The sequence below is a fragment of the Symphodus melops genome (genome assembly GCF_947650265.1).
Source record: "Symphodus melops genome assembly, chromosome: 8".
NCBI classification, from domain to species: Eukaryota; Metazoa; Chordata; class Actinopteri; order Labriformes; family Labridae; genus Symphodus; species Symphodus melops.
This window is the reverse complement of record NC_136698.1, coordinates 26,431,649-26,459,328: the sequence shown is the minus strand read 5'-3', so window position 1 is coordinate 26,459,328 and position 27,680 is coordinate 26,431,649. Positions and strand designations below refer to the sequence as shown.

At 43.2% G+C, this 27,680-nt stretch overlaps 2 protein-coding genes across 4 annotated transcripts; both read right to left on the bottom strand.

The window, feature by feature from the left end:
• Window positions 1-168: 168 nt before the first annotated feature.
• c1qtnf7 (C1q and TNF related 7) lies at window positions 169-4,549 on the bottom strand. Its single transcript, XM_079350839.1, has 3 exons — window positions 4,382-4,549; window positions 2,506-2,742; window positions 169-1,026 (listed from the first exon to the last, which is right to left on the bottom strand). The coding sequence occupies exons 1-3, from the start codon at window positions 4,401-4,403 to the stop codon at window positions 398-400; spliced, it is 888 nt and encodes a 295-aa protein (XP_079206965.1). The 5' UTR covers window positions 4,404-4,549; the 3' UTR covers window positions 169-397.
• Window positions 4,550-10,612: 6,063 nt separating this feature from the next.
• Window positions 10,613-27,399, bottom strand: cpeb2 (cytoplasmic polyadenylation element binding protein 2). 3 transcript variants are annotated; one of them, XM_079350798.1, is made up of 11 exons: window positions 25,975-27,399; window positions 23,488-23,757; window positions 19,690-19,780; window positions 17,401-17,451; window positions 15,536-15,559; window positions 14,395-14,568; window positions 14,216-14,305; window positions 13,308-13,426; window positions 13,085-13,199; window positions 12,789-12,970; window positions 10,613-11,868 (listed from the first exon to the last, which is right to left on the bottom strand). In XM_079350798.1, the coding sequence occupies exons 1-11, from the start codon at window positions 26,875-26,877 to the stop codon at window positions 11,641-11,643; spliced, it is 2,247 nt and encodes a 748-aa protein (XP_079206924.1). In that variant the 5' UTR covers window positions 26,878-27,399; the 3' UTR covers window positions 10,613-11,640. The 3 variants fall into 3 exon arrangements, with proteins under 3 accessions (XP_079206924.1, XP_079206925.1, XP_079206926.1); XM_079350799.1 differs by lacking the exon at window positions 17,401-17,451 and having other exon boundaries at window positions 25,975-27,397; XM_079350800.1 differs by lacking the exons at window positions 15,536-15,559; window positions 17,401-17,451 and having other exon boundaries at window positions 25,975-27,398.
• Window positions 27,400-27,680: the final 281 nt, after the last annotated feature.

Sequence of the window (27,680 nt, the reverse complement as noted above, 5' to 3'; positions counted from 1 at the left end):
CTGTGTCCTCCTATGTTGCCTGTAAGTTTATATCCTGCTTTTACCTGTCTTGACAATCTGAGTTTGAGTTTTCTTCTGGTTAAAGAAGGTTAAATAGTCTACTTAGAAAATAAAATGAACCAATGCTTTGCAATTTTGTAAAGGAGAACAGATCAATACGAGCTCCAATCGGGTCAACAATGTATATTTTTTATTATAATCGCTCTTATATCCACTGGAAACATCTAAATCAGAGACCTTTTAAGCTAATGAAACAATAATATTTCAAATCAGTAGATATGTCTCTATAGTAATAATATATTATACAGCAGTACAAACACTTATACAAAAATAGAGTTTGACCTTTGTGTAATAAAACAGCTTTGACCTGCAGTTTCTGTTATGTGCTTTCCAGGATCTATGAATACTCATCTGCCAGTGTGTCAAAGTAGATAGAATCTGCATAAAGAAGGAAGCCAGAGAATAAGCTGTCAGCCCAGCCCGGGTCAGCAAACAAACCATTCTGGTCTTTGAAGAAGATCTCCAGCCACACCTCGTCCTCTGGGTTGAGATACATCACAGTGGACCCTGATGCTACATCATGATTCCCCGTGTTGGCATCGAAGGTTTTGATGCGATACTGACCGTTCTGAACTAGACCGATGGCCAGGTGTTTGTTTGCCAGAGTAATGTCATAGGAGAAGTAATAGATGCCCGGGTACGCACAGATGAACTTCCCTGTCTGTGGGTTGTAGTGCGCGCCCTCATTAAACAGCACCTTGTTGAACTTGATGGGGGTTTTTTCTGCAGGGTAGCTGCTGGTAATCCCCACAGAGAAGGCAGATTTAGGCAGCAGGCTGCCGCACTTGCAGGTTCCTGCAGTTCCAGGTGTCCCTCGTGCACCTTTGTCTCCTTTCTCTCCTTCACGACCATCAGGACCAAGCAAACCCACATCTCCATTTTCTCCCGTGGGGCCTCTTTTACCTGCAGGGCCACGATCACCTCGAGTTCCAATTTTACCTGCCGGGCCGACTCTGCCCTTTAACCCTGGAACAGAAAAACCTGTGAATTGTCATTTCTGCCCAGTTACACAAAGATGGGAAGATTTATTTTGTCTGTTCTTTTCATTTTGTTTCAGTGTCAGTTTTTCACTTTAAAGCAACTGTCAATGGAAACGTTAAACCCCACCCAATGTCTTGCATTAAGTCAACCTTGGAGCGAAGCCACTTGACATTTGAAAGCACATTTTTGCTTGATTCATTCATACACACTTTCTCATAACCAGCCCACTACAAAGTAAATACCCTCTAGCTAAGAAACAATGTGATCACTGTCTGTCAAGGCAGTTGGATAATCTACGTACTTTGTTTCTATGAAGGTGTTTGGTTGAATTCCTACTTAGACACACAATGGAAAACTAAGGTGCCAAAGTTTATATTTCCCTGACAGATTTATTATACTGCACAGTGCACAGATGAAACAGTGCAGTATGAAGAAATGAAATGATCCATTCTTTTCAAATATTTTGGATCACTTTATAACGGCAGGAGTTTTTTTTTTTTTTTTGGCTGCAGTCAATTACGATAAAACCTTTGCGTGACAGACAAAGTCGTAGTGATGCTCAGTGGTGCTCCGGCAGTACCATGGATGTTTTCACCACGTTTGGGAACGGGTCAGCACTAATATGTTTGCTGTATTGATTAAAAGAATAAAATATAAAAGAAAAAACACTGATCTACTAATTTTCCATTAAATGTGCAATTAAAATTTCAAAAATATTTTTGGGTACATTTTAATCTATACAATCTGACCCTGATAGATATTTCTGTTTTGATATTTCTGTATACACTCTGCAGGCTGTTTGTCTCCAAATGACATTAATTTATGTACATCTGTATATTTGAGGTTATCCTGCAACCACTGAAATTAAATGTGATTCTGAGTTGTCAGATTGTTTAATGAAGAGAAAACCTTTCGGCTGTAACGTTAACGAGCTGTATTCAGTGCATGCAGCTCATATAGCAGCACTCGTGTAATGCCTCTTGGTCCATTTGATTATCTGGTCAAAACTAACTTCTGTATCGTGACATTGTTATGCTTTTCCCAAATTAATGTTAATAATGCAAAATGTACAGGTATACAATAAATACACAGCAGAGAGCATGGTGCTTCATGTCGGCACTGTTTAGTGTTGTGTGTTTGGACATGCTGTGGTGTCTCGTGTCCCTCTTTCCTAAACCACCATGATAGTCTTTGGGAGTCAGATGCTTAACGGCCTGTTTACTCTGATTTGACATTCACCTTAAGGCCTGCAGTGGGTGTTCATCTTAAACACCTCCTTCGTCATCATTTCATAACTGTGATATTAATGGCTATATATTTCTCTGTGGGATTCATGAGTTCCTCTTCTGGAGGCCAGATACGAGTCCTGCCAGTTGCCAATAGGGATAAATGTCAGAGCCAGCTTTACCCTGGCACAGCGTGGTAGTGGAATTTTATCGGCACATGTTATGTTTCATATTATACCTGCGTCTCCCTTTTCTCCCTTTTCACCCTTCCTGCCATCTCTGCCATCTCTTCCTGGGATACCCACATTCCCATCTGCTCCCGGAGGCCCGCTGGGGCCGGGTTTGCCAGGCGGGCCGGGTGACCCAGGGACGCTGCAGATCAGACGTGGCGCTCCTTTCATTTTGGTGTCAAACAGCTGTCCAAACACACAGTGGCACAGACAGACGACTCCCATCAATGTCCACATCTTTACATCTGGAAATACAAACGGCAGCATTAAGAGAACATCTTCAGACATCTCTGTGATGGGTTGAAAACAAATGTCAGGATCATTTCTTCTCAAATCGAACAACACAGTTTGTGTTTTCAGGTGTGACGTTTGTGCTGCCAGACTGTTAGAGAGATTCTGATTGGAAATGGAAGCCTGTAACCAGTTTCATAATGCAATTAAACTCTTACAGTGGAGTGAAAAACATGAGATCAGATACGACCTATAATGAGAAGCTATCTCGATGTTTCTGATTCGCGCTGATGTTCTCATCCACCACAGGCTCACATGTGAGAGACTTCAAACTAAAACCTCGTCTCTGTTCCAAGTCTTCTTCTTTCTTTCTTTTTTGCCAAAACATTCCTAAGTTATGACATAACATCCAGCACAATCTGTGTCAGGGGAACATAATCATGGAGCACTTGAGCAAACAGAAATATACACAGACAAGGATCTCAACATATTGCCTATACAGGAAACAATAATGAGGTCAAAAGTAGAAGCAGAGATAAAGATTCAGCAGTGGTCGTGTAAGAAGATCCACCTGGAAAACCTTTTAAATGTTTCCAAATTCCTTCTAAATGACATCGATTAAAACTTGACGATAGGATTAGTCGATTTGATTAATACACACACGTCTGTTCCTTGCTCATGTGGGCGTGAGAATGTGAGTCGTGCATCTGCTCTTTGGCCAGCTGTCCGAGCCTGATGAGGCGTCGGAACATGTGTGTCAGATTCACCACTCGCTCTGTCTTAAAAAAAATAACTGTGTGTCTTTGTTGTACTTCTTTGCCATTACTCATTTAGTTTGTCTGGCAGTGTGAGAGGCCAGCACATGAGACAAACAATGTGTTTATACGAGACAGACTCACAGATACATACAAGCTAAGCCTGTTCTGGGAAACGCGCAGTCCCTCGGCACCACTTGTGTTGCATGTTTCTGATTTTTAATAGTGAACTGGTCACAGAGCCAGTGTGAGGTCCAGAGGGAGAGGATACCCCGCCTATTCGGCTCTGTCTGCAGCGATGATGTAAACATTAGTGAAGGGGCTATTATTAAGAAATGGTGCTCTTTTACACAGATGGGTGCACGAGTCGAGTGCATGAGGACAAACGATTAAAGCGTGCAGAAAATGCACTCAAACGTTAAAACACTTCAATTACAAAACTACTTTTAATTCTGTCGCAATAAAAACTCTGAAAAAGAAGAAATCCCCCTTTTGTCAGTGAACAGGTGGAGCATTATGGGAAAACGTTGGTTGGCCCTTTTTCACTGAAAAATGTCTGTGTCCACTTAAAGCAATGGCAGCCTCTGAGATCAGGTGTTTCTAATTCATGTCAGGCACAAGTCTCACAAAAGTCCCTGGTGCAGTATAAGTCACTCGCTGCAGTGTGCATTTTAAAAGATTTTAGAGGCATGCATGCTGAAACATGGGCTGAAGTGAAAACAAACGCTGACAGGTCTTAGCAAAGTAATTAAAAGTATTTCTATCTAGTATCTTCATGTTACATCAAAATTCAACAGTTGCGCATCACTTTTTTAAAACCATGAATAAAAGTGTTTTGTGCCGGTCTATAAAAGTGCAGCAGGGATTACAGTTGCAGCTGTGTGGTCAGTGTTCTTACCCCACTGTTTGCAGCTGTTCATCTCCAAAACTGATCACAGTTATCACTGTCTCGTGTCCTCGTCCTCTCTGCACAGATTCCAGTCTTTATGATGATTAGACTCCTCGGTTAACATTTTTCTTCGTCCCTGTTCTTCTTGTGCTCTCAGACGTCTGCGTGCCGAGCTCAGCTGTGTTGCTCTACTGCAGATGCTGCAAGATGCACTCCCTCGACCCCTCCTTCCCTCTTCCCCCTCTCTCTCCACTCCCTTTTCCCTGCTTCATAAACTTCCCAACAGGCACACAACTAACCATGCAGCCAAGCACAGTGTGTGCAAACAGACTCAGCCACATTATGTCATGCATGAAGATTGTTTTAGTGTGTGACCCTCAACGTAAAGTCGGCAGCTTGGATCATGGAGAAAAATGATGTGCTCTGTAAAACAGAAGTCATGGATGTCTTGTTGAGCTCAACACAACAGATGTGTGGATGTGTGTCAGAGGATTTCTTGGATTATTTCCTTTCCTTAAAGATTCCTTATGGAAAAATCTATATCAAAATAATGAAGTATTACCTTAGTATTAAAGCCTTCATATTTAACACTTTCTGCACTCTGGAAACCTTGTTATTTTGTGAAGTGGTTGCATGCAGCAGCTACACTATGTCAAAGAATAATTAATTAGACCAATGAAAATATGTTCATTTTGATTATTGCGTAAACTAACCCCAGTGATTGTAGTATTTAGAAACTTTAGTAGCAAGTACAAAGTCACCGATGCTGCAAGAAAAAGAAAGCTTAGACTTAATGAAGTCTGAATGGCATTATACTCTAAAGCAGGGGCTCTTAAGCAGTGGGTTGGGACCCAAAAGTGGGATGTGGAGCGTTTTTCAGATGGTCATGAATATGTGCCTGGATACAGTAATAGTGTTTGTTTTTGTTCTGTCTGAGGTCAAACTACACTATCTGTGTCGGTCCTATGGCCTGGATGGAAAAAAACACAGTCATAACAAGCAGTGATGGTGCTATTATTATTATTATCATCATTATTGTTATTATTATTATCATTATCATTATAGTTACTATTATTATTATTATTATTATTATTATTATTATTTTTCCTGGACTCCCTGGGTGCAGTGAAAGATATTTACAAAAAGGCTAAAAGTTCAAAAACAGGAGAAAACTTTTTTTAGTATTTGCAAAGCAAAGTCTGCCATAAAGGCATCATTTCCAGCTAGAATGAATTGAATGAAAGCAGCAAGCAGCCATCTTTTAAATGAGAAGCCCCTCCCACTGTCCAATAGGAATCACATATCACACATTTAAGCAGAGTAATCAACAATTCAATTAACACCACAATCTAAATGTTTTTGGAGATAATGTGAGAACAAACATTTAGTCAAATTCCTCAAATCAGGTGATCACTATTAAGCGCCACATCCGCCTATTTATCATGCGGAAAGTGGCCGCCTCCGCTTGGCACACAGAAACGGGACACAGTGGAGCACATATGCAACGCACCACACGGTAAGTCACATTAATGTGGGCTAAATAAGCTGAAGCTGTGAACCTTTGACCGCGCTGTAAAAAGGAGACGGAGAGGAGGATGCTGACTGTCAGGACTGTCTGAGTGATGGGGAGCACGTGCACAGAGTGAAGCGTTTGGTGCGCGTGTCGGTGTGCGCGCTGACTGTAATCAGTGACGTCACAGTGCTGATTTTAGACTTATGATCCAAAGGAAAGGTTGTGATTGCAACTCGTTGTTTAAGGCAGTGCTAATGCAACTATAACATGACACACACTGACATCTTTACATATGAAAGATAAAGAAGTTCCAGAGAGCTCCCACCCTCTGGACCTGTCATTGAAAAAAAGAACATTAGAGACTTACACACTTCCTCCAAGAAAACTCACCTCTTCAACACTACAACCTCAGACTGTCACCCTCCTCCTCCCTTTCCATGACTTCTGTGTTATATTGTTCTCATAGTTTTTGCTTTGTTTTTGTTGTTTTCTGTCAAAGCGTCTCTGAGTATTCTTAAAGCACAGGGCCTCTATAAATCTAGTTTATTTAATAAGAGTATCATAAAGAATATGTTGACAGAGTTACAGTGGGTGCTTGTATTCCTTTAAAAACAACACCTAATCGTGTGATTCTCAATGTTGTGTTGTTTTTACATGTGTGTTTGAGATTGGCTGCTTCCTGCAGATCTCAAAGTTAAAGAGATGTTTAATCTAACTGGGACTTCTTAGTTAAATCAAAGTAAAATGATTTTTTTTATTCAGTTTTATTCATAAAGTAGCTGAAGTAGTGACTTTAAAGCTCAAACATATATATGGCAGCCCTTTAAGGGTTTGGCATTATTTCTCTGTGGCTTTTTGCTTGTATTTGTTGAGATCTGCTTCTCGTCTCCAAAAGCCTTCCATGAGTTAGTTATCTGTGAAAGAATTATTAGAGCTCGGTGTCTGTGGGGTCACTGACCTGCTTCTGTCTGGTGTTTGAATCACACTCCTTCCTCAGAGTAGAAGAAGAGGAGGCTAACTTTTGAACGAGTTGAACAAAGACAGCAGAGAAATACAGTTTGACGGTGACGGCGTGATGCATCTCCTCCCCAGCACTTTGTCTTTGGGTTTGTCCAGCAGCACTGATGCAGAGCACGCTCGTGTGTTTGGTGTGAGCGGCTTTAACATTCTCAGATGGGAAACTTTGAAAAATCTTCCTAATGTTTTATTGTTACCTCACAGTTACGGCAGCTTTATCACAAAGAGCAGGAGAAAGACACATAAACTCTGCTTTTCTATCAGTAATTTAGAGACTTTTGACAAGTGTTACTTCATAAATCAAGTGTCTCATGGTGACTGATTTCAGTTTATAGACATGCAGCTCTAAATACTGAAGGATTATTGTCACTAAGTGCGTTTTGTGGACATTTTGTTTAAAGGCTTTCCTTCATATTTCAAGCAGCAGCAGCAGCCAAGTTGTGTCCAAACAGAATGGGTCTTTATTCAGGAAGTGAAAGAAAAAAAAAAAGATTGTAATCAACACCCCATTTAAATACAAAACCAACAAAAATAAAAATAAACATGATATTCATTTGCATATCAAAGAACCATTCAGTAATAATTACAATCCAAACACCTCATAAACCACTTTTTTTGTGAATCTATACACAAACTCTGATTTAGAAATTAGTCACTTTAACAATAAAATTACAAATATTTAGCTTTAAAAATAATTAAACTTCAAATAATATATTAGCAATTAGCATTTAAAATTTATATATAGTGTATTTCCACATAAAAATACAAAATAATACCAGTGACATTTAAATATGAAAAAATTATTCCAAGAAATCTGCTACTATTAAAGGAAACAAAAGGTGGGATAAAACAAGATGAAATGAAATAGAAATATGCATGAAAAAGTCTCTCCTTTTGTTAGCAAAACACTATCCAAAATAACTACAATCATTTACATCAGTACAAAGATATCTGGATTTAAAAATAGTTGCAATGAAAAAACGGGGTTTTATTTTTCTGACAGTAAAAAATGACACTGTGGATCAGAAATCTGCAAAATATGCAATGAAAAAAATAAATCTGCATTAAAAAGGTTTACACTGTAGTTCTTACTTTTATACAAACATTAGAAACAGTATTGCACATCACAACACAGATTCGAGGTTAGTCAGCCTTTCAAAATGTGTTATATTCAAGTTTCAGAGCATCTATGAGGACAGGCAGCCGAGGCCTCGATGCAACAGGGGAGAATCTCAAGTGTCTTCCAAGAATAGAATAAAACCTTCATGTTTCCATCCTTCAAATGAAATGTGTCATCAGCGTGTATCAAAAGAAGAAGATATCAAAAACTTTGATGTTTATGACGTGACTCTTTGTCTTCCAACAGAACTTTTGGGCGTAATTAGCACAAGAGAGGGGGGGGGAGGGGGGAGAGAGGGGGGAAATAAATTGTATAATAGTCCTATTTAAATAGAAAAATACAATCAAAATCAAATAGTTTGTTTTTTTTGTCTACAAAAATAGTGAAATAAATATGATTTTTACAAAAACAAAGACACGCACAGAACCAAGTAACAGTGTTCAACATAGAAAATAGAACCTCACAATAAAACAGCACGAGTCAAGTGTTACAGGTGACGATATTCAAACATGTTCGCATCATGAGAACATAAAGCCACGGGGAGGGAGGGGGGGCACGGGGGAAGGGGGGGGGACGACGGGAGCCGGGCGTGTACCTCCACGCTCCCGGTCCTGACAACATCCAGACTACATCAGAATATATTAGAACACATTGGATTCCTGCTCTACTCATACAGAATATATAGATAAATTAAGACCACTGCGTCACGCTACATCTTAAATAAGTAATCATGAAAAAATAAAAAATTTAATAAATCATCTGTAGAATTATAAATAGGTGGAGGCTTCTGCACTGAAATCACTTAAGGGGGGTGGATTAGAAGTAAAACGGGTGAGGGGCTTATAGAAAAGTAGTGCATAATATATATTATAAAAAACGTACTGTAGGGCCAGTGATGGGTAAGTAGTTGACACAGACAAATTTGACTGGACTATTAAGTAAATAAGTTTCATTAAGGTTTTTGTAACAGTACACTTTGACGCCTGAACATCGACACGGAGGAGCACACGGCGGGGGGCGTGGAGCACGAACACCACCACGACACGAGAGCGACACACGTTTACAGTACTAAATGGACGGCTGGGTCACCGTCCGCACAAAAAGATTGTCCCTAAAATGTTTTTTTTTTCTTCTTTTTTTTTAAAGAGTAGTTCAAGGGTGAAAAATCCAACAAACAAACAATCGGGGAAAAAAAAGAAAAAAAAAAAAAAGTGTAATTGATATTGAAATCGTTCAGTCGGTGAACTCCCGTCGAGCTCTCCTGGACTCAAACAGCACGAAAGCCCAACTCCTTCTACCAGTCTTTAAAGAATATGATACTCAGGGAACTGGGAGTTCCTAACTCGGGGTCTATTTTGTGTGTTTGAGGTCTAAATGACTCGGTGTTACAAAACGTTCTTGGATAACTTTAGGAGATGTCTTCAACCTACAGCAGCAGCAAAAACAGGTTTTAATGACAGACCAAAGGACATCCACTCAAAGGGCTCGTTTAAGTCACCGACAGACTCGCATTGCTGTTCTAAGTGACGAACAAAAATGATGGAAATGTTCCCAACAGAGACTGCGTTTCATATTTAACAAAAAAAAAAAAAAGCAGACATCTCATGGAGCTGTCACGTTGCTCACTTTAAAGCCACCAGACGTGTTTGACCTAACCGGCCATTTCAATGTGTTTAACTTGCTCATTTGTCTGTTGTTGTTGTTGTTGTTGTGAGTCTTTTGTGTTTAAATTGTAAGATCGGATGCTACACAATCAGACACAAACACACAAAGGCGGCCCAGTCTGAGTCAGCAGGAAACCAGCCACTCCTCTGCTCTGAAGGCTAAACTTACTACTTTAGTTTTTCCTGTGGGGGTTTGGATGAGAACAAGATGGCGTCTGTTTCTGCGTTTAAAAACCTTATTTAATAAAGATCCATCTCTGAAGGGATCCTTTATATCAGGCTGTCCGAAACTGAGAACGAGGTGTCGAGTGGCAGAAACAAACATTTGGAGTGGACAGACTTGAAGTGGGGCGTATTTGAAAGCAGGGATTCAGCTGGTGTTACTACTGCAAGCAAAAGCAGCCAACTTGAGCAAACGCTCTTTAGCCATTGAATGCCCAACGCATGAAAAAATAGTGCCCAAGTTTTAAAACGCTCTCCCTTTCCTTTGGGATCAGATGGAGTCGTTGGTTTGTACCTGTTCAGGGGGGGGAAACGCTACATCAGGTGAATCTTTGGAACTATACAGAGACAGGAAGGGTGAAGGCAGAGTCATTTTGGTGTTTCTCTACATCATCATCATCATCATCATCATCAGTTGGTAACTAAACTAGAGCCTCAGTCTAAGATTAAAAAACAGTCACACAGCACGGGGGACGACACAAACACAAACCACTGAACACCACTCTGCTTGTCGACAGGATTTTTTTTTTTGCCATACGAGCCATCAAGTTACAGAAAGATGGCGTCTGCTAAGTCTACACGAGAACCAATATCTTTTTTTTATTTTTATTTATCGTTAAGTATGTAAACGGATCAAACAACGGATAAACATCGATGCATGCAAGTTTAAATATTTCTCTCTTTTTTTTAAAATATTTGTCCGATTTTTTTTTTCTTCCCTCGTAGGCAATTGTTTAATATATGGTCATGCTACTCACTAAATTGAATGTCTTCATTTTATGATCTCAGTGGTTAAATTGTTTCTCTCTCACACATCTATCCTGCATGCTAATTGTGTAGCTAACCTATTGTCATGCACCTTCCATGGCAATGGGGGCCCTTAGTGGTTGAGTGCATACTGCATTTTATTTCACGTGATTTCTGGTTTATAAATGGCATTAAATATAATACCTACACAATGATTCATATATATATTCATATATAGCAGCAAAGCTTCTAAAATAGCTTGTTAGGTATAAATGTTGCTGAAACCAGATTCAGTGTTTTGAGGTATCACTCAAAGGGTCAGTAATAACCCTATCGTCTTTCTTTCATAATAAACCCTCTAAAAAGAAGAAAGAGCCCATGGCAACGTTAGAAAACAACCGTTTGTTTTGCGGCAGAGAAATGTGTCAAATTGATGCTGTTTCGTTGCGACCTTTGGTTAATGACCTGGGCGTTAGGCGTCAACGTTGGAGAATCAAGGTTTTCCCAGAAACGAGTGTGCACGACATGCACTGTAGGGTGGCTAGCAGCAGACAAACAGACAGACAAGCTGCCCCCATGCAAAAAAAACAAAACATTCCCGTATCTACTTCAAATCTGACATACAAAAATAATAAGAATAAAAAAACCTACAAAAATCAATCTCTCTCTCTTTTTCTCTCTCTCTCTCTCTTTTTTTTGTTTTTTTAAATCTCCTCTTAGAAAAGATGAAAGTACCTCAAAAGAGTTGTAGAGTTGTCAGAGCCTGAGATGTGACGGGGGGTTTTGGTGAAAAACTGAGGCTTGTGGTGTTTGGCTGCTACAAAAGATATATCGATATATATATAGTATATACTGTATAGTGTTACGTACTGGATTATACTGATAGCTGATAGCTTAGGAGAGCGGGAGAGGCAGAGCGATGCTCTTCCTGTTAGCCAGTGTTTCTTTTCCCTTCCCTCGGACTGTGTCTTCTTCACCGCCGTCTTCAGTTCCAGCGGAAGTGGATCTGACGCGGGCGGTCGGCGCCCTCTTTGACCAGCGGCTTGTGAAACTCTCGGCCGGCGCGGGAGTGGATGTTGGCCCAGCAGAACTCGCAGTAGTACTGCAGACAGGTGACGTTAGCGCAGAAGAAAGGAGCAAACTTGCCGCCGCAGCGCGCGCCCTGGCACTCGTCACACAGCTGATCGTCCAGGACGTACGGCTTCACCTCCACCTGCACACACACACACACACACACACAGTGAACACATGAATGAGTACATACAGGAACTGATACACTGTGTGTGTGTGTGTGTGTGTGTGTGTGTGTTCTGAGAGGAAAGCCGATTCCATCAGCCCGAATAAAAAGTCCATCTCCATGACAACAAGCTGCTTTGTGCTCTGTGATGTTGATAGCTCTCTGACACACACACACACACACACACACACACACACACACACACACACTCCTCGAATCAGCTGCTGCTGCTTCTACAGTTCATGTCTCAGGTTTGAGTCTCACTGCCATCGTTAAGCGTGAACAATGTTCACATTGAAGTTCAACACATGTAAGAGCAGCAGCATCCGTGTTTGTGACCTCAGACGCTGAGAGAGAGCTAAAGAGCCACGGTCTCGTGTCACTGAGAGTTCGACTGGTTTCTGGTTGGAGAGGAAGTCGAGTGGTGCGCTGTGATTTTGCTGAGTAAAACAATTAGTTTGAAGTGGAGAGCAACATGGGCAGAATACAGAGACAATCCCTGCGCACTCCTCATACAACCATTTAACTTCTATAAACAGACGTCTGAAGGAAAGTGCTGCAGGCGATGAAGTCTTCGATAACTCTGACTGACATCGAGTTGGACTGTGGACACTTTAATACACAGACAAAAAAAAAAAACCTCGATCACAAACTGGATATTTGTCAGATGGCGTCTGATCATGAGGGCCAGTGAGCCACAGACAGCTTTTTATCCCTTATTATCGTTGTGTGAAAATATAGTTTCATTCTCCAACCTGACGTGGTGAGACACCAAGCGTAAGAAAATAAAATGGGAGGGTCATTACTATGAAATGCACATCCTCCTGAACATTCACACACAGACTGATTTATTTTTTACTAATTTTAGATTCCTGTAGATGAAGGGAAGGCTGTACCCGCTTGTCAATGTCTCCGTGCTGCAGCTGGACGAATCTGGCGCTGATGGCGGCGATGTAACTCTGCTGATTGGAGAAGGCCACTCGCCCCGCCCCCTTGGGATACTTCAGTTCTGGATCTGTGTCAATTCCTGCGTAGCACACTCCGCCGTACAGACGATCCATAATCATGGCCAGCTCAACTGAACACAGGGTTAAAAGACAGAACGTGAGTCTGGCTGCAGATCAGACTTCCAAAGGTCTGAATAAATACTTCATCCTTAAGTGAGATCAAATAATAAAGTCGGAGTATTTACTTGCTCTCAGGGGACGAGGGACGCCTCCCACAAAGATGGTCTTGCGGGGATCAAGGGGCTGAGATCCGTCCATCACAAAGTCACTGTCGCTCAGGTTCCAGGGTCGAATCTGCACCTGGAGTCAAAGACAAACTCAGCTGTCAAATCTGTCTCATAATCATGACAGTAACATGTCTATGATTGCAGTTGAGTGGGAGAAGTGAGCTGGTGCTGATGAACTCACTGGTTTATCCTTGATGGTGGGACTGGAGACGCACAGGTAGAGCTTCCCGTCCTCCTCCATGCAGGCTTCGATCAGAGCCTGCACAGACGTCTCCTCCTGGAACAGCAGGAAGGCGTAGCCTGGAACAACAGACGCACAAACACAGGCTCAGTGTCCAGGGACCGGTTTATAAAGACGTTCAGGATATTCTTCTTCTTCTTCTTCTTCTTTGAATGAATGAATGAATCAGATCCCATTTTATTTTCATGTCCAACATGACCCACGACACCACGTGGAATTATCCACTCTTTAAGGCCTCCAGACTGAATTGACAAAAACAATCATTTTACCTTGAAGAACTCAGGAGTTGTTGATGTTTTAGCTTTTGTTACAAATATTGGTCTCTCAACCGGAATCACGTCTCTCAACCGGAATCACGTCTCTCAACCGGAATCACGTCTCTCAACCGGAAGGTCGAGGGTTCGATCCCCAGCTCCTGCGAGCAACATGTCCGATGTGTCCTTTTTGCAAGACACTTAACCCTGAATTGCTCCCCCTGCTCTGTCAGGGTGTATGCAGTTCGCTGCTCCTGTGGTCGAACGCTTGGTGCGCTAATTGCCCCACAGGGATAAATAGAGTTTCAAAAAAATAATATATACAGTATATATTGTTTTGCATCCAGACCGAAAAATAAATAAGAAGAAGTCGCTCCGGAAGCTGACTCGCTCAAATCTGCTGCTCTGTGTGGTAACATGATTGTTTTTGTCAAGGGAAACATGTTGCTTTAAAAAGATGTTTGTAGTCTCTCTCTGCCTAATGAACAAAGTCTGTCTCTCTAAGCATCATCAAATGATGTCTCCTCACTCGTTAGCGTTAGCATTAGCTTCACAGCGGCTAAGCTTATTCTAAATGACAGTACAGGACAGTACCTTTGGGTGGAAAGTAGGATTTACTCTCTGCTTTATGAGGCCAGTCCACCACCAGGTGACCGAAGCGACGAAAGCTTGAGGTGATTTCATCTGAGGAGGAAGTGCAAAGAAAATAATGGCTGAGGAAACAGGTGGGGAGATTTGTCCTTTTGAGACAGAGTGGAAGTGTTTGTCCTCACCTTCGTCGATGTCGGGAGGCAAACCTCCCACAAACACCTTACGGGAGAAGCGCTCGATGCGCTCCCCGTTTTGGTGGGGGTAACAGTTGGGGGAGCCGAGGACTCCCGGGACACCCTGGTTGCCGTGGCCGTCGTCAAGGAGATGATCATCAATGGGGAAGAGCGAGGAGCGGCCTGATGGAGGGAGGGGGGGGGACAAAAGCAGGTTAAGACTTCACAGGCTTTCACACAATCAAACACAAGACGTCACAAACATGTGGAGAGCAGCCGCAGCACTCATGGATTTGTAAATCACTGCGATGACACAGGCCGTCTATGAAGTCCTGTTTTTTTTGCTTTATTAGAGTTTCACACGGTGAGATTAATGCGTGCTTCACTCTGAGCATGTGTGGAGGGAAAAGCAAGCGTGGAGGGAGCAGGCTGTTAAAAACATCGCTCAGCAGCACGGACGCCTCAAGTGTACGACACAAAAACAGGAAAAAAAAGTCAAACTCAACAAAGAGATTCATGTTCAAAATACTCTTCAAACTCTTTTGTACATTTGGATTCTTTTTCTTTTTTTGGGTTGTAGGTCTTGTTGGTTGATTCAGAATTGCATGAGCTGTTTGTGTGTGTGAGTCCACTACAGCAGCATAACCATGCTCATTGGTCCACTATGCCAGTATACACTGGCACATCACATACAGAGGGAACAGAATGCATCTTATGTATAATTAGTTTTTGTCTCAAATAACAATATCAAGAGAAAGTGCCACGATGACGTATCAGGTTTTTAACGAAGAGCATTTTGAAGCAAGAGTGTCTAAAGAGACTCAAATAATATCAGATCAAATATTTACTAATGTGAAGCCTTTAGATTTTAATTCATTCACAAATGATTTGCCCATTGACATATTTTCAGTTTTTTATTTCTTCATGATTTCTGGGAGCCGAGGCTCAACAGCCGCAGTGATTTAAAATATATAATGACTAAATATTCACTCAACACACTCAAAGGATTTTTCTTTTTGATAGCCAAAATAGTTCACTGGGCAAAAGTGCACACGACACACATTGACAGACACGGCTCTGCTTTCACACGATGAAGCATGCTGCTGCCACAAGAAGCCACGAGGGAACAGGCGTGTTGTAGGAAGTTTACCTCGACGTCTCCCATAGCTCCTGGCTGCGTGTAGAAAAGTACAGAGTTCAAGAGTCAGCTGAGCAAAACACACACACACACACACACACTGTACATAAACCTCCACTGAACTAAATGTGCAGAATGATCTCATAACTGCCTGCTCATCTGCTGACAATGAAATGAGCTGTGTTGCATATCGAAGAAAATGCATCATCAAATCTTATGATAGATCAAACTATAGGAAACAATCAGCCTCGTGTTTAAGAGGACAAACAACATTTCACATCACAACACAGAAATGAGATGTTCCCCAAACCCCTGCTGGTCACACAGGAGTATTACAATCATTCCTCTGTTCCAGAAAGTTAACAACCATACTGCAGTTTTACCACAAGAATGTGTCAGATCTGACCGGAAGCCATTTTGAAAACCCAAAAATACTCCCCATGTGTTACATCAGTGAAAAGCCCTGGACGTCCTCTGTCAGGGACAACCAGGCTGTTTGCAGCTGCATGTTCAGCCTGAAGAGACGCTGAGCCAAAAAAATGAATTTGTGATTGCTGCGTCTCAGGAGAAAAAACACAGACTCCAGAAACAATCAGAACATGTTGTAATTATTCACAAATACTCTCTGACCCAGATTTCTGTTCAGGCTGTTATACGAGAAGAAGATTTTATTTTTTGACACCAACATGCCGTCTGTTCCCAAGTATGTCTGGACAAAAAAATATATATATAATGTTCCAAGTGGGATTGATAATTTACATGTTTAAAGAAGCTTATTATAAGTTTATGGTGCGTTCAAAGTCATGGGTTACTTTCAAACGCCTCTCATGATGGGAGTCGACTCAGAACTTCAGTATGATCACGAATCAAGAAAAAGTGACTCCAACACGTTTATGAAAAACGACCATTAAAAGGGAAACGTTTCAACTGATGCCACTTTGTTCACATATTTGGAGGTGTAAATAACTAACAGATAAAATAACTTTGAAGAGTCAGCAAATCAAAGCACATCGAAGGATCCCTGCAGTGACACACCTGCTTTGTTAAAACAAATCGTCCTGTTGAAGCAACGTGACCAACGTGGCGTCTTAACCTTGAGGAATATCAGAGTCACGGATCTCCTGATGAATAGATCAGCAGGTCTGTGATGAAACTATTTAACACACACAGTGTGCAGTGTGTCGGAATATGTTTGCAATTCAACGCAAGATATTTACCATTATTGTGCTTCTTAGGATTTATTGTTCTTGTTGCCGCGGTAACGAAACAGGTATCGATATCGTCTGATTTGAGCCAGATTCATAACGGAATTAAAATCCTCAACCGTCACACTAAATCACACTAAAAATCTCACCAATCAAAGCAGCAGATTCCAGGTTCTTTAACCTAAAAAAAAAAGCTTCATTTAAAGTTTTCCTACAAAGCTTTAAATGAAACACAGAGGTGTGTCTCTGCAGGGATCCTGTCAGGGACGTAAATCAGTCATTGTGTTCAGGCTGACAAGCTACTGGAGCAAATCTTCAACTTTTTGTAAAAATAAATAAATTAACATAGTAAAATATGTAACTTAAAAACAACAACAACAACATGGACCCAGGTCAACAAGTGCAACTCCCTTCACAGCAAATATACCCTGAAGATTCAAACAGAAAAATGTTTGAGAGCAGATTACCAGCAGCACGCGTCACCTTGTGCGACCTCTTTGTGCAACTGTGAGTGTGTCTAGCGACGCTAAAGATTAACGGAGAACACTTCTCCTCATGCTTTCATTGTTCCTCCGAGAACAAACGTGAAAAAAGGTTCATCAAAAAACAGATGCATGATGGGAACGCTGCAGAATCTGCAACAGGGGGGAGATGATGCTGAGAGATAATTACCATTGAGCATGAGCAGGCCGTCAGCCCCGGGGTTAGGGCATCCCACACGGCCTGACATGAGAGATACACACACACACACACACACGCGCACACACACACACACACACACACACACACACACACACACACACACACACACACACACACACACACACACACACACACACACACACACACACAAAGGGATGAGACACAGAGCAGATGGAGAGGACGTGACGAGGCCAGTGTGTGTATGGGCGCACAAATATACACACAAACAAACACAACACACACAACACACACACACACACACACACACATAAAACCACAGTTCCTGTCTGTGAATGTGTGTGTGCAGCCGTCTCACATGTCTGCGAGGAAACAAAGCTCCCCTTATCCCTGCTGATGATGTGTGTGTGTGCGTACACACACACACACACACACACACACACAGGAGAGTTTAAAGAGAAGCTCAGAGAATCCGGCTCTGAAGGGCCGAGACTTGTGATCATGTGAGACATGGAAGTCGTGGCTGAATATCATCAGATCACATGTTCATGACATAAAGGTTACCTTGACTTCAGCTTATTCAAACCTGCAACATTTTACATCTATATTTTATATGTCAAACAGTCATCGGTCATTTTGTGTGTTTTAAAATGGGCTTGGACAAACTGTGTGTTAACTCAGTTAATGATGGCAGTGCTTGTAAAGAGTTTCAGCGGGCTGCTGAATCAGCTCTCACAGCATTTAAAGAAACTGAAACAAAAGAAGCAGAGAGAAGACATCTGCATGTGTTTTTCCTTCTTGTTAACCTTAAAAAGTATGCTAACACACCAGCATTACTTCAGCTGCTGTTGTCAGAGAGCTTCAGTGGAAGTATTGATATTTACATTGACATTATAGATATTGGCACATAGTTGTGCACTTTGGTCTTGTTCACATCGCACCTCCAAAATCAGCTTTTCAGGACATCCAGATTGTATGTAGTTCGTTTCTTTTACTACATGAGATAAACCACAAACGTGATCTGAACGTCTCGCTCGTTTCAACGTGTCTCCTGCGTCACTCGAGACGTGACACCAGCGACCTTAACAACCACGTCAGACAGTCGCTGATTGGGGCGTCAGTCTGAACAAAGCAAAGGCAGCTGCTGTCGTCAGATTCTGTCATTGTACAAAGCAACAGGCTCACCGTGCTCCTTCTTCACAAACCAGGCTGTGATGTCTCTTCATTCAGCTTCTTGCATGCTGCTCATTTCAACACGTCTTTGTGCCTTCATGCTGGACCTGATTTTTTATATACATGTGTTAAAGTGTGCAAATGACACATTGCCATGGCAGACTCCACTAAGCAGTGTTGGTTGTGTTATAATAGCTACATGTCACCTCAGCACTGCAGCTCCTGTGATTTGGACTCCTGCTGCTGAAAATACTGTTTTGTTAGCTGCGGCGTTGCTATAAATGGCCGAGCGCACCCCTGCACGGCCTACTTCCCTCTCGTCTCTTGGCTGTCATGACCAGCGTGTAAAAGTGTGATCACATCTAAAATTAGTCCGCCCCCCCCCCCCCCCCCCTTCTCTCTGCTGTGCACACTGGCCCATGTCCTCTCCATCTGCTTGGGTAGGAAAAACAAAAAAAACCTGCCCGAAGAAGGAGGGTGCACCTCGAGCTCTGATGTCTAAGAACCTTCAAAAAAACCATTGAGGCCATTTGTTTGTTTGCAGTTCATGTTGTGTGTGTGTGTGTTGTTGTTTCTGGATCATATTTTAATGTGGAAATGTAGCTGCCTGTCTGTGAGGCTGTAAATGAGCTACGAGCGGGGCGGGGGAGAGTGGAGCAGATATTTGACACTGCTCCTCTGATGTCCAGCAGCTGAGCCCAGGAGGCCGGGGCAGCGTCGCACTACAGCGCACCCTCTGCCCACAGCTGCCAAAACCCTTAATGGATTATTCAAAAGAAACCCAGGTGTATTTATACGTCTTTAAGTTTAAAAAACATCCAGGTAATGTAATGTGCACGAGCCTGATCCTCCGGAAAACGCCGTCCCATAGTACACACATTTGCAGCAATGATCTCCGATGTCTTGAGGTTAAGTAGCGTCAGGATCAGAGCTGTAAATGTGCAGCCGGTGGCAGAAGTATTAAGCTCTCAGCAGGGAGAAAATAAGCTGGTGTGTGTGTGGAAAAACAACACAGCTCTGTCACTTCCCTGCACCCATGTCAGGAAACTAAAGCGAACACGATCGCCTCTCTTCGACCCCCCCGCCCGCCGCACAGGACATAGATAGAAAGGGAAAGGGCCGTCTTACCTTTCATCGGGTCCTGCTCGGCTCGCATGATGTCGATCAGAGAGCTCTCCAGGGAGTGCATGTTCAGACTGTCGTACATTCTGGGCCGGTCCTGAAAAACACCGAGGATTTTATATCGTTAGGAGTGCGAGCGGAGAAAACAAATCATGATGCACGTCTGACTCCGCACGTTTCTCACACACTCCTTCAGTGAGCTGGCTTATACACAACAAAGCTCCTGGAGTGTGGGTATTTGGCTTAACATGCTGGAGATTATGGAGAATGAGTAGCTCACGCGTGGATTAACATTCTCTCCATATTTGTGCACTTTCTGAGTCTGGAGGTTTATTTGCTATAGAGCTCATTCTGGGAAAGATCTTCTTTTTTTTTTTCTTCCCAGCGTGAGACGGGCGACGGAAAACATAAAGAGCTGAAGAGACGAGGTGGAGGTTATGAGATCACCAGCTGATCAGTGACATAGTTCTCACCTTCATTTCAGAAATAATGCCCCCTTACCCAACAAGACCCTGAACAGCGTGTTCTTCTATTGATCTCAAGGAGATTATCACACTCTAATGCTATTTCCCCGCTCTTTCAAAACAATCCATTCATAAATTTCAACTGTATCAAAACTCGCCTTTGTTCACGAGAGGAAAAAGAGAAACTACGTCTATTTATTTTTTTTGCATTTGAAACGGCAAAATCAAGTCCTGACGTTTGTCCAGACTCCGCCCTTCCAAACATGCGCTGTCTGAGTTACACGCAAATACTGACAATGACTTATAGTGCATGTCAGAGCGTGTGCAGAAGTTTATATTAGTTAGAAACCAGAAATGATAACAGGTGCATAAGACTTCTATTTCTGCTTCCAGGTTATCCAATCAGGTGTGGTAGAATCCTTTCAAAGTAGAAACATTCCTCACGGTGTCTGTGCTGATATCACAACACGTACAGGGAGGTGTCAGCATGACCAAAGAGGGAGTAGAAAACATGATGAAGAAACCTGGGTGTGTATGACTGTGCACATGTAGCTGCACATGCTGAGTTCATGTTTGTTTTACTCGTCACGACGGTCATCTTCAGCTCGTGTGCTCCCTCGCTGCCTCTTCCAGGTGTGATCTTAAACATCACATTACACAATTCACAATTCAAGCTTTTTATTGGCAGGATTATTGCACTAGTTCACAAGGCGCTTAATGGTTTAATGGGAGCGACCTACATTGGCATTTCTTTGTTGTATAATCCGTCAGCTGCTTTTCTACATGCAAACTCTGTGAACTGGTTTAACATGGAGCAATGCAAACTGTGTGACCATGTAATGACCTCCCTCTTCTTCTGTGTCCTCCCCGTCTTTACTCAGTTCACTTCATCATCATGCATCAGCTTATTTACTTTTATTCTCCTGTTTCTTTACTTTATAGATGCTCCCTGTTTAAAAGACATTTTATACATATTTCACCGATAACCAGCGATAAATCCGATTTGCCGAGAATGAGGAGTCCGAGCAGCGAAGAGGGGAGTGTTAAGGTCTTTCTCAGTTAGGTGTGATAGTGATGGTGTTCGAGCTGTGTTGTCTGTGGGAATCTATGCAGCAAGCTGAGCGCAGTGACCGCCAGCAGGATCAATAAGCTCATCAGGACGGCTGGCTCTGACGGTGAGCTCCTCCGTGATGTGCACACTCAGCACTAACCTGCTGCTGCGATCACAAGGAGCAGCAGCAGCGTGTCATCGTCTGATTTAACGTGGATGTCACAAATCAGCAAAACGGTTTTTTCTACTGGCAAACACATGGGGTCAGGTCCATGTCCTCTCTTTAGCCCCGTTTCCACCCAGCAGTCCGGCTCGGTTCGTCTCGGCACGGCACGCATTTTGCAGCGTTTCCATAGACTAGTCCCGGGAAAGATTCCCAAATAACCGATCCGTACCGTCCCACTTTTTGGGACCCTTCCGTCGGGGTGCCAAGAATGTGGAGCCGACCCGAAAAGGTGGAGCTAATCACTGCAGTCTGCTGATTGGTCGAAAGAATCGCCACTTCCCATGTTACATCGGCAAACAAAACTCTGCCGTGTTTAAAGAATTGAGTGTAACACACAGCTGATTGTTTCCGTGTGTATTTGTCCTCGCCGCTCACAGCCTTCTCTGAAACAAAGCTGGATTGAGTTCTTGTAATAAAGAGTCACATGACAGTGACAGAGGAGATGAACTGCTGGATGTTTTCCAGCGTTGGTTTTGTTTGTGTAGCGTTTTTCTCCTTTGTTGAATTTATTAGTTAGCAGTTAGCAGTTAGCGGTTAGCTGTTAGCGGTTAGCGGTTAGCTGCTATCATGTGATGCTATTTACATAGTGGCTATTGTCATCCGGCTTACACGCCGCCTACCAAATAGGGCACGGGTGGCTGTGGAAACACAAACGGGATCAGGCTTAATCGAACCAAACCGTACCGATCCGTACCGGACTGCTGTGTGGAAACGGCTTTTTGTGTCTGAGGGTTACATTGTTAGCATTAACGCTGACATGATGAACGTTTGAGTAACCACTCTTCACCTCGGTCGGCCTCGGTGTGATGTGAAACACATGACACAGCAGAGACGTGTCACTGACTGCCAAACACTGAACAGAAAAGGAAGGAAGGAAAAGAGCAGGAATCTGAAACATTCTCAGCAATACACTGTTTATGGAAATGAACAATCCACCGAGTCCGACCTGCTTCCTGGAATAGGAAGCTCGGCATTTCTTGGCACTGATATCACAAATAATTTGAGCTCATAGTAACAGTGAAAGCATGTGACGATGACACCATTTTATCATGAGTCACGCTGATGATAATCATCGCTGTTATAAAAGTGTTTATTCTCACAGTGATTATATTTGTTTCATATAAGTCCAACCATATTTATAGCTTCATGAGTGTCCTGTGTTATAAAGCGTTCTCTGACGCTCCGTGGATTTATTATCTGATTTATTATCTCTATGTATCATTCTGCATCACCAGAATGATTTATTTTTTTTAATTTTTATGAGAATTAAAACAACTATGACAGTATTCACATGCTCACAGCTGTTCTGGATATATGTTGTCTCTATGTGGGATTTGAAACACGTAATGAGAAATGCCTTTAAGGTGGATGAAGTTAACTTCCATGACCGTACCTTGACAATAATTCAATTTTCTGACTCACTGGATGTAAACTGAATTATTCTCCGACTTCCACTTAATGCCAACGTGAATAATAACATTCTGCTGGTCACCTTAAAGGCCGTACATAACCTGGCCCCGCTCCTGCACATCAACACTCACGCCTGTCCACTCTCTCTCCATGTTTAAATCTTTTTCAACTGGCACATTTAGTCAGATCAGTCTCTTCCACTACATCCTGTAATTTGTCTTTTTTTTTAATGTTAATTCTATCGACGTAATTGTGACTTTATTTTTGATTTTTTTTTTAAGTGATCTGGAGAGTTTTTGAATATTATTAACCACCGTCTGAAAGCTTGCAGCCTCCGCGGTGCAACAGGTGAGCTCTGACACAGATTTAGATGGAGCGCTAAGGCAGCTTTAAACTCAAACTCCCCCGTCTTTGTGAAGTGCAAACCCCAGCTGACGCTCTTTATGTTCATTCACATCTTAACATGCAGAGTCAGTGGGCAGTTTCTCTCACACACTGACTCTCCACAGTTCTCTTTGTTCAATATCTTATTCACCTGGTTCTTTCCCACCTTTCTAGTTTCTGATTCACACGCTGTACCTGCTTATAAACAAACCATGCACCATTATCAGCTTCACCAAACAATGCAGTGAAAAAAAACCCAAAACATTTACCTGCAGGGGCAACAAGCTGTTACTGTTGCTGTCTGTGCGGAACATGTTCTCCTCCAGCCAGGACTTCGGCCCCAGGGATCCTGCAGAGCGTGGGAACTTGGGAGGAGCGATGACGTTGCCCGAGAAGGGCTTCTTCAGGGGCGAGACGTGACTCACCGAGCCAGGTACGCCCATGCCGCTCCCTCTGCGGTGGTCCCGGCCCCAGGACATCCCCCCGGAGCCCCAGCCGTTCCCCTGGTGACCGCCCCATGGAGAGGGCTTCACCATCGGCTGCAGAGGACAGATGGAGGGGAAATATGTAAGGCTCATGTTTAATCGTATTCTTCACATTTAATACCTATATCATATTATTCTCATTTCATATCCTATCCGTCCTGTTCTCTCACAGCCCAGCTTGATCTGCTCCTGCAGTGGGGGGTGGATAAGAAGATTTAGGGCTTTAAGACTATAATACTAAGTATCCCGTGTGCTGCGACACCACCAGTGTAAGTTACACACGTTCTGCCTCTACCTGGAGGCACCGCATACGTTCAACCACATCAGGCTTATTCGAGCGTGCTTTCACGTGAAAATCTCACACAGAGGACAATTCACTTTCTGTTTTGTTTTTTTCGCACGCTCACAATCGTACGTGACCTAAATTCCCCTTTTCTTCCAATGAACCGACCACCGTCAGAAGCCTCTCATGGCCCCCGCCATCGAAAACAGAGTGATTTATTTTTCATTTAAAATGAGAATATAACATATTATAATATAAAGCCATTGTGTTTGTGTTGCTAACAGCTATACAGAGGATGCTTTATTTTTGATTCATGTTTACGTCCAAAGACTTAAAAATCCTTCACCTGATTATTTTTTTAAATTCTGAATGTTGAACTTTATTCTCCATGTTTTGACTTGATTATAAAAACAAGAAGTTCATTTTATTGTTTTGTCGGCCATAACTTTTCACTTTCACACGAACTACTGATGGAAGTAAGATGGAAAAATATATTTGCAAGTCAAATAAAGTGGCTTCACCAAACTAAATCTACCATTCAAAATATGGTAGATTTAGTTTAAAATAATGAATAGAAAAATCAATTTGAAAAATAACACAACACAATTATATTTGAAAATGCAGCGTGATCTAAACCCATTTTTAAAATGGCTGGTTTCTGTAGAAGATTTTTTTTTTGTGTCGATTGTGTTGCTGGATTTCTCCTCTCACCCTGAAACCAAAATAACAACCCGGCACTTTGCAATGATATTTGAATCAAAAAAACATTTGAATGATATCAGTCCCATCCATTTTTCGGGGGTTGTTTATTTAAACAGGACTCACAATCAAAACTGCGGGGTTAAAGGTCATTGAAACAGTGACACCACTGATGGCCTTTAAGGCACACCCAGTCACACACACACTTGCATACACACCCTGTATGCAAACCAGCTGAGAAACCTGAAGCTACTGACACGTCAGCTCAAGACTACCGCACCTTCACAGCCTTCATGTGCTCTCAGTGCTCACAGCCCTCCACTGTATTTCACCACTTTAAATTACACACACACATATATTAGCTTCTGATCAGCTTTGATTGGAAAACTGTTAGCTCATTTCTCCCTGCTAATAAGCCTGAGCAGGGCTCTGAACCAGCTCCAAAACAAGCTCCAATAACCAGTTTTTTAGACCCTTGTTTTATTTCATTGACATGTATTTCTGCATGTTTCAGCTGCACTGCTTCTGCTCTTTAGACAGGAATCAATTTCCCCAAAGGATGTCACGTAAGCCTTTCCACAGTCAGCTGATAATTTCCTTGTAAATAAGATATTCGGGTGCAGCACTGATAAATTCTTGAATTGCGTATGGCTGATATTGATCACATTCAAATAATCTGCATTACCCCCTGCAGTTCTCCGAAGAACCTCCAGGAGTGCTTATACACTCCTCACAGTCTTCAAACCCATACAAAAACAAACACACACTCACAAAGCACTGGATGTTCTCATCTTAACCAAACAAGAAGCCTCCATTTAGGACAGCAGACCCTGCAGCCTTTGTGTTCCCACTGAAAGAACCACAAGGCAGGGATGGTCTGGAGTCATGTGACCACATCCCACTGCTGATTCTGGAGAGAACAACGGCAAGATTCACTGATGCTCCCTTATTCACCCCCCCCTCCTTCTTTCCCCCCCCATTCTGAAATGAAAGGATTCTGTTCTCAAATGTTTGACGACCGGATTGTAATAATGAGATTATTTATTTCTCAAAGATTAGGGGGAACATAATGTACAAACGCATGCAACGCTCTAGAGGCTGTGGCGTATTTGCAGACGCTCCCTAACCTGAGAACACCTCACTTGTGGCCTTCACTGAAAATGAGGGATGATTGAAAAGCTTTCCTCACTCAGACATGAGCCGTGTTTGCCCGGGGCCTCCTTGCTGACTCCGAACAGATCAATAAGAGCTGAGAGCTCCTGTCATGCAGCCCTGCAGCAGCAGCTCACCTGATGTTGGTTGTAGTTGTTCCTTTGCTGCAGGAAGGCTCCCTGCTGGGGGTGCATCTGCGGACTGACCGGGGACCTGCGGCTCTGCGGCTGCTGAGGGACGTTGATCTGTGGCGAGAAAGGACCGCTGAAGCCCTGCACGTTAATCCCGGCGCACGGATTAGCTGACACCGGCGAAAAACTCTGGAAGAAGGCCGGGTTGATGGAGGAGGGGATACCTGGGTAAAAGCTGTTATCAGAGTCGGTGTTCGGCATCTGGTTGATGGTGTTGGCGTGGATGGGGTTGATGGGTGCGGGAGGGGGTGAGGAGCTGGTCTGGACGGACCAGGGGGTGCCGAACCCGGGGAGGGAAGGTGAGGAAGAGCCGCCTACGCTGCTGGTCTGCAGCTCCTGGGTGGGGAGGTTGGGAAAGGCGGCGCTGAGACCTCCGGACAGCATGTTGCCGGCGCTGCTGCCATTGCCATTGATATGGTGGGCGATGGGGGAGTCCATCTGGAGCCTGTTTGGATTCACGGAAGTGGGCGATGGCGACGCAGCATCAGCTTCTGTCTCCTCCGTTGGAGACCCGCGGGGGTCGGCAGCGCGCTGCACGGGCAGGTGGCTCAAGTGTCCCGGGGACAGAGGGGACTGTGAGGGGCTAAAGTCGATGTGCTGTATGTGTCGGTTGTGCTGAAGGTCACGGGGAGGCTGCGTTGGGATAAAACGCTCTGGGTTGAATTCTGTGTAGGCTTCCTCCTGGTTCTGGTTATAATCCGGACTGAATGAGCTCAGCTGGCAGCTCTGCCTGTCGATCTGGCTCGGTTGGTTTCCGGATTTGCTGACCGTGCTGCTGTTGCTGCTGTCCTTTTCGTCGGTTGACGGGGGTAATTGCGTGGTTGTCAACCCCACAAGCTCATCCTGCATGTTTTGCTGATGCGCAGCAGCTGACAGGAACGGCACGGACGCGGCGACGCTGCTGAAGGGCGAACTGGGGGAAAGGAAACCGATCAGACGAGGCGTTGGATCCGTCTGCCGGTCAATCGATACCGAAATCTGCTTTTAAAATAAAGCTACTATTATGGATTAAAAAAACAAGTAAAACCACGGTTTTTTAAAAGCAGAATGTCAATGTAAAGGCTTCAGGTATAGCGGCAGAGAGGAGGGGGTCTGGCCTGTGCGGATAGTCGGCTCGTTCTGGTCCTAATCTCGCTTTTCCTCGGTGATATTTTCATCTATCTAAAGACCGAGCTATTTCGGCCTTGCTGTAGGCTAGCCTAGCCTGTGCGGTCCATTCCTGTCCGACCGTGCTACCCCCTCCTCCGGTTACCGGCTGTGCTGCTGCGGCAGAGGATTAAAGATCCCCGACTGAATCTACGTCACCGCCGCATCACGCCTCGTTGCACCCGCCTCCAGCCTCGAGCCCGAGCTGCAAAGAGGACCGCATTGTTTACGTCATTTTTTCATTATTCATAAAGTGCAGTAGGCCTACACCCTCTTCATAGAGCGCCGGCAAAGTAGCCTACACTAAACCGTGCGCGTAATGACGGAGACATAGTTCATGGACAACCCTGCAGATGGTCCGTTTCTCTGTAATGAGTGCGTAATGATACTTGAGGAGGTACACAACCAACACAATGTGTAGAGCTACGATGTAGCTAAAAGTCACTTATTGGTTTTCTTCAGGTTCATATTTTCATTTCATGTGAAGTAAGTTCAGTTTGATTAAG

Excerpts from the sequence above, each read along its gene's own strand:
- c1qtnf7 (XM_079350839.1), bottom strand. The coding sequence starts at position 4,403 with ATGAACAGCTGCAAACAGTGGG. Across the intron at positions 2,743-4,381 it reads GAACAGCTGCAAACAGTGGG|ATGTAAAGATGTGGACATTG; the intron begins GTAAGAACACTG and ends TTGTATTTCCAG. Across the intron at positions 1,027-2,505 it reads GGGAGAAAAGGGAGACGCAG|GGTTAAAGGGCAGAGTCGGC; the intron begins GTATAATATGAA and ends TTTCTGTTCCAG.
- cpeb2 (XM_079350798.1), bottom strand. The coding sequence starts at position 26,877 with ATGCAGGATGAGCTTGTGGGGTTGACAACCACGCAATTACCCCCGTCA. Across the intron at positions 23,758-25,974 it reads ACAACTACAACCAACATCAG|CCGATGGTGAAGCCCTCTCC; the intron begins GTGAGCTGCTGC and ends TGTCCTCTGCAG. Across the intron at positions 13,427-14,215 it reads ATCCTACTTTCCACCCAAAG|GCTACGCCTTCCTGCTGTTC; the intron begins GTACTGTCCTGT and ends CTGTTGTTCCAG.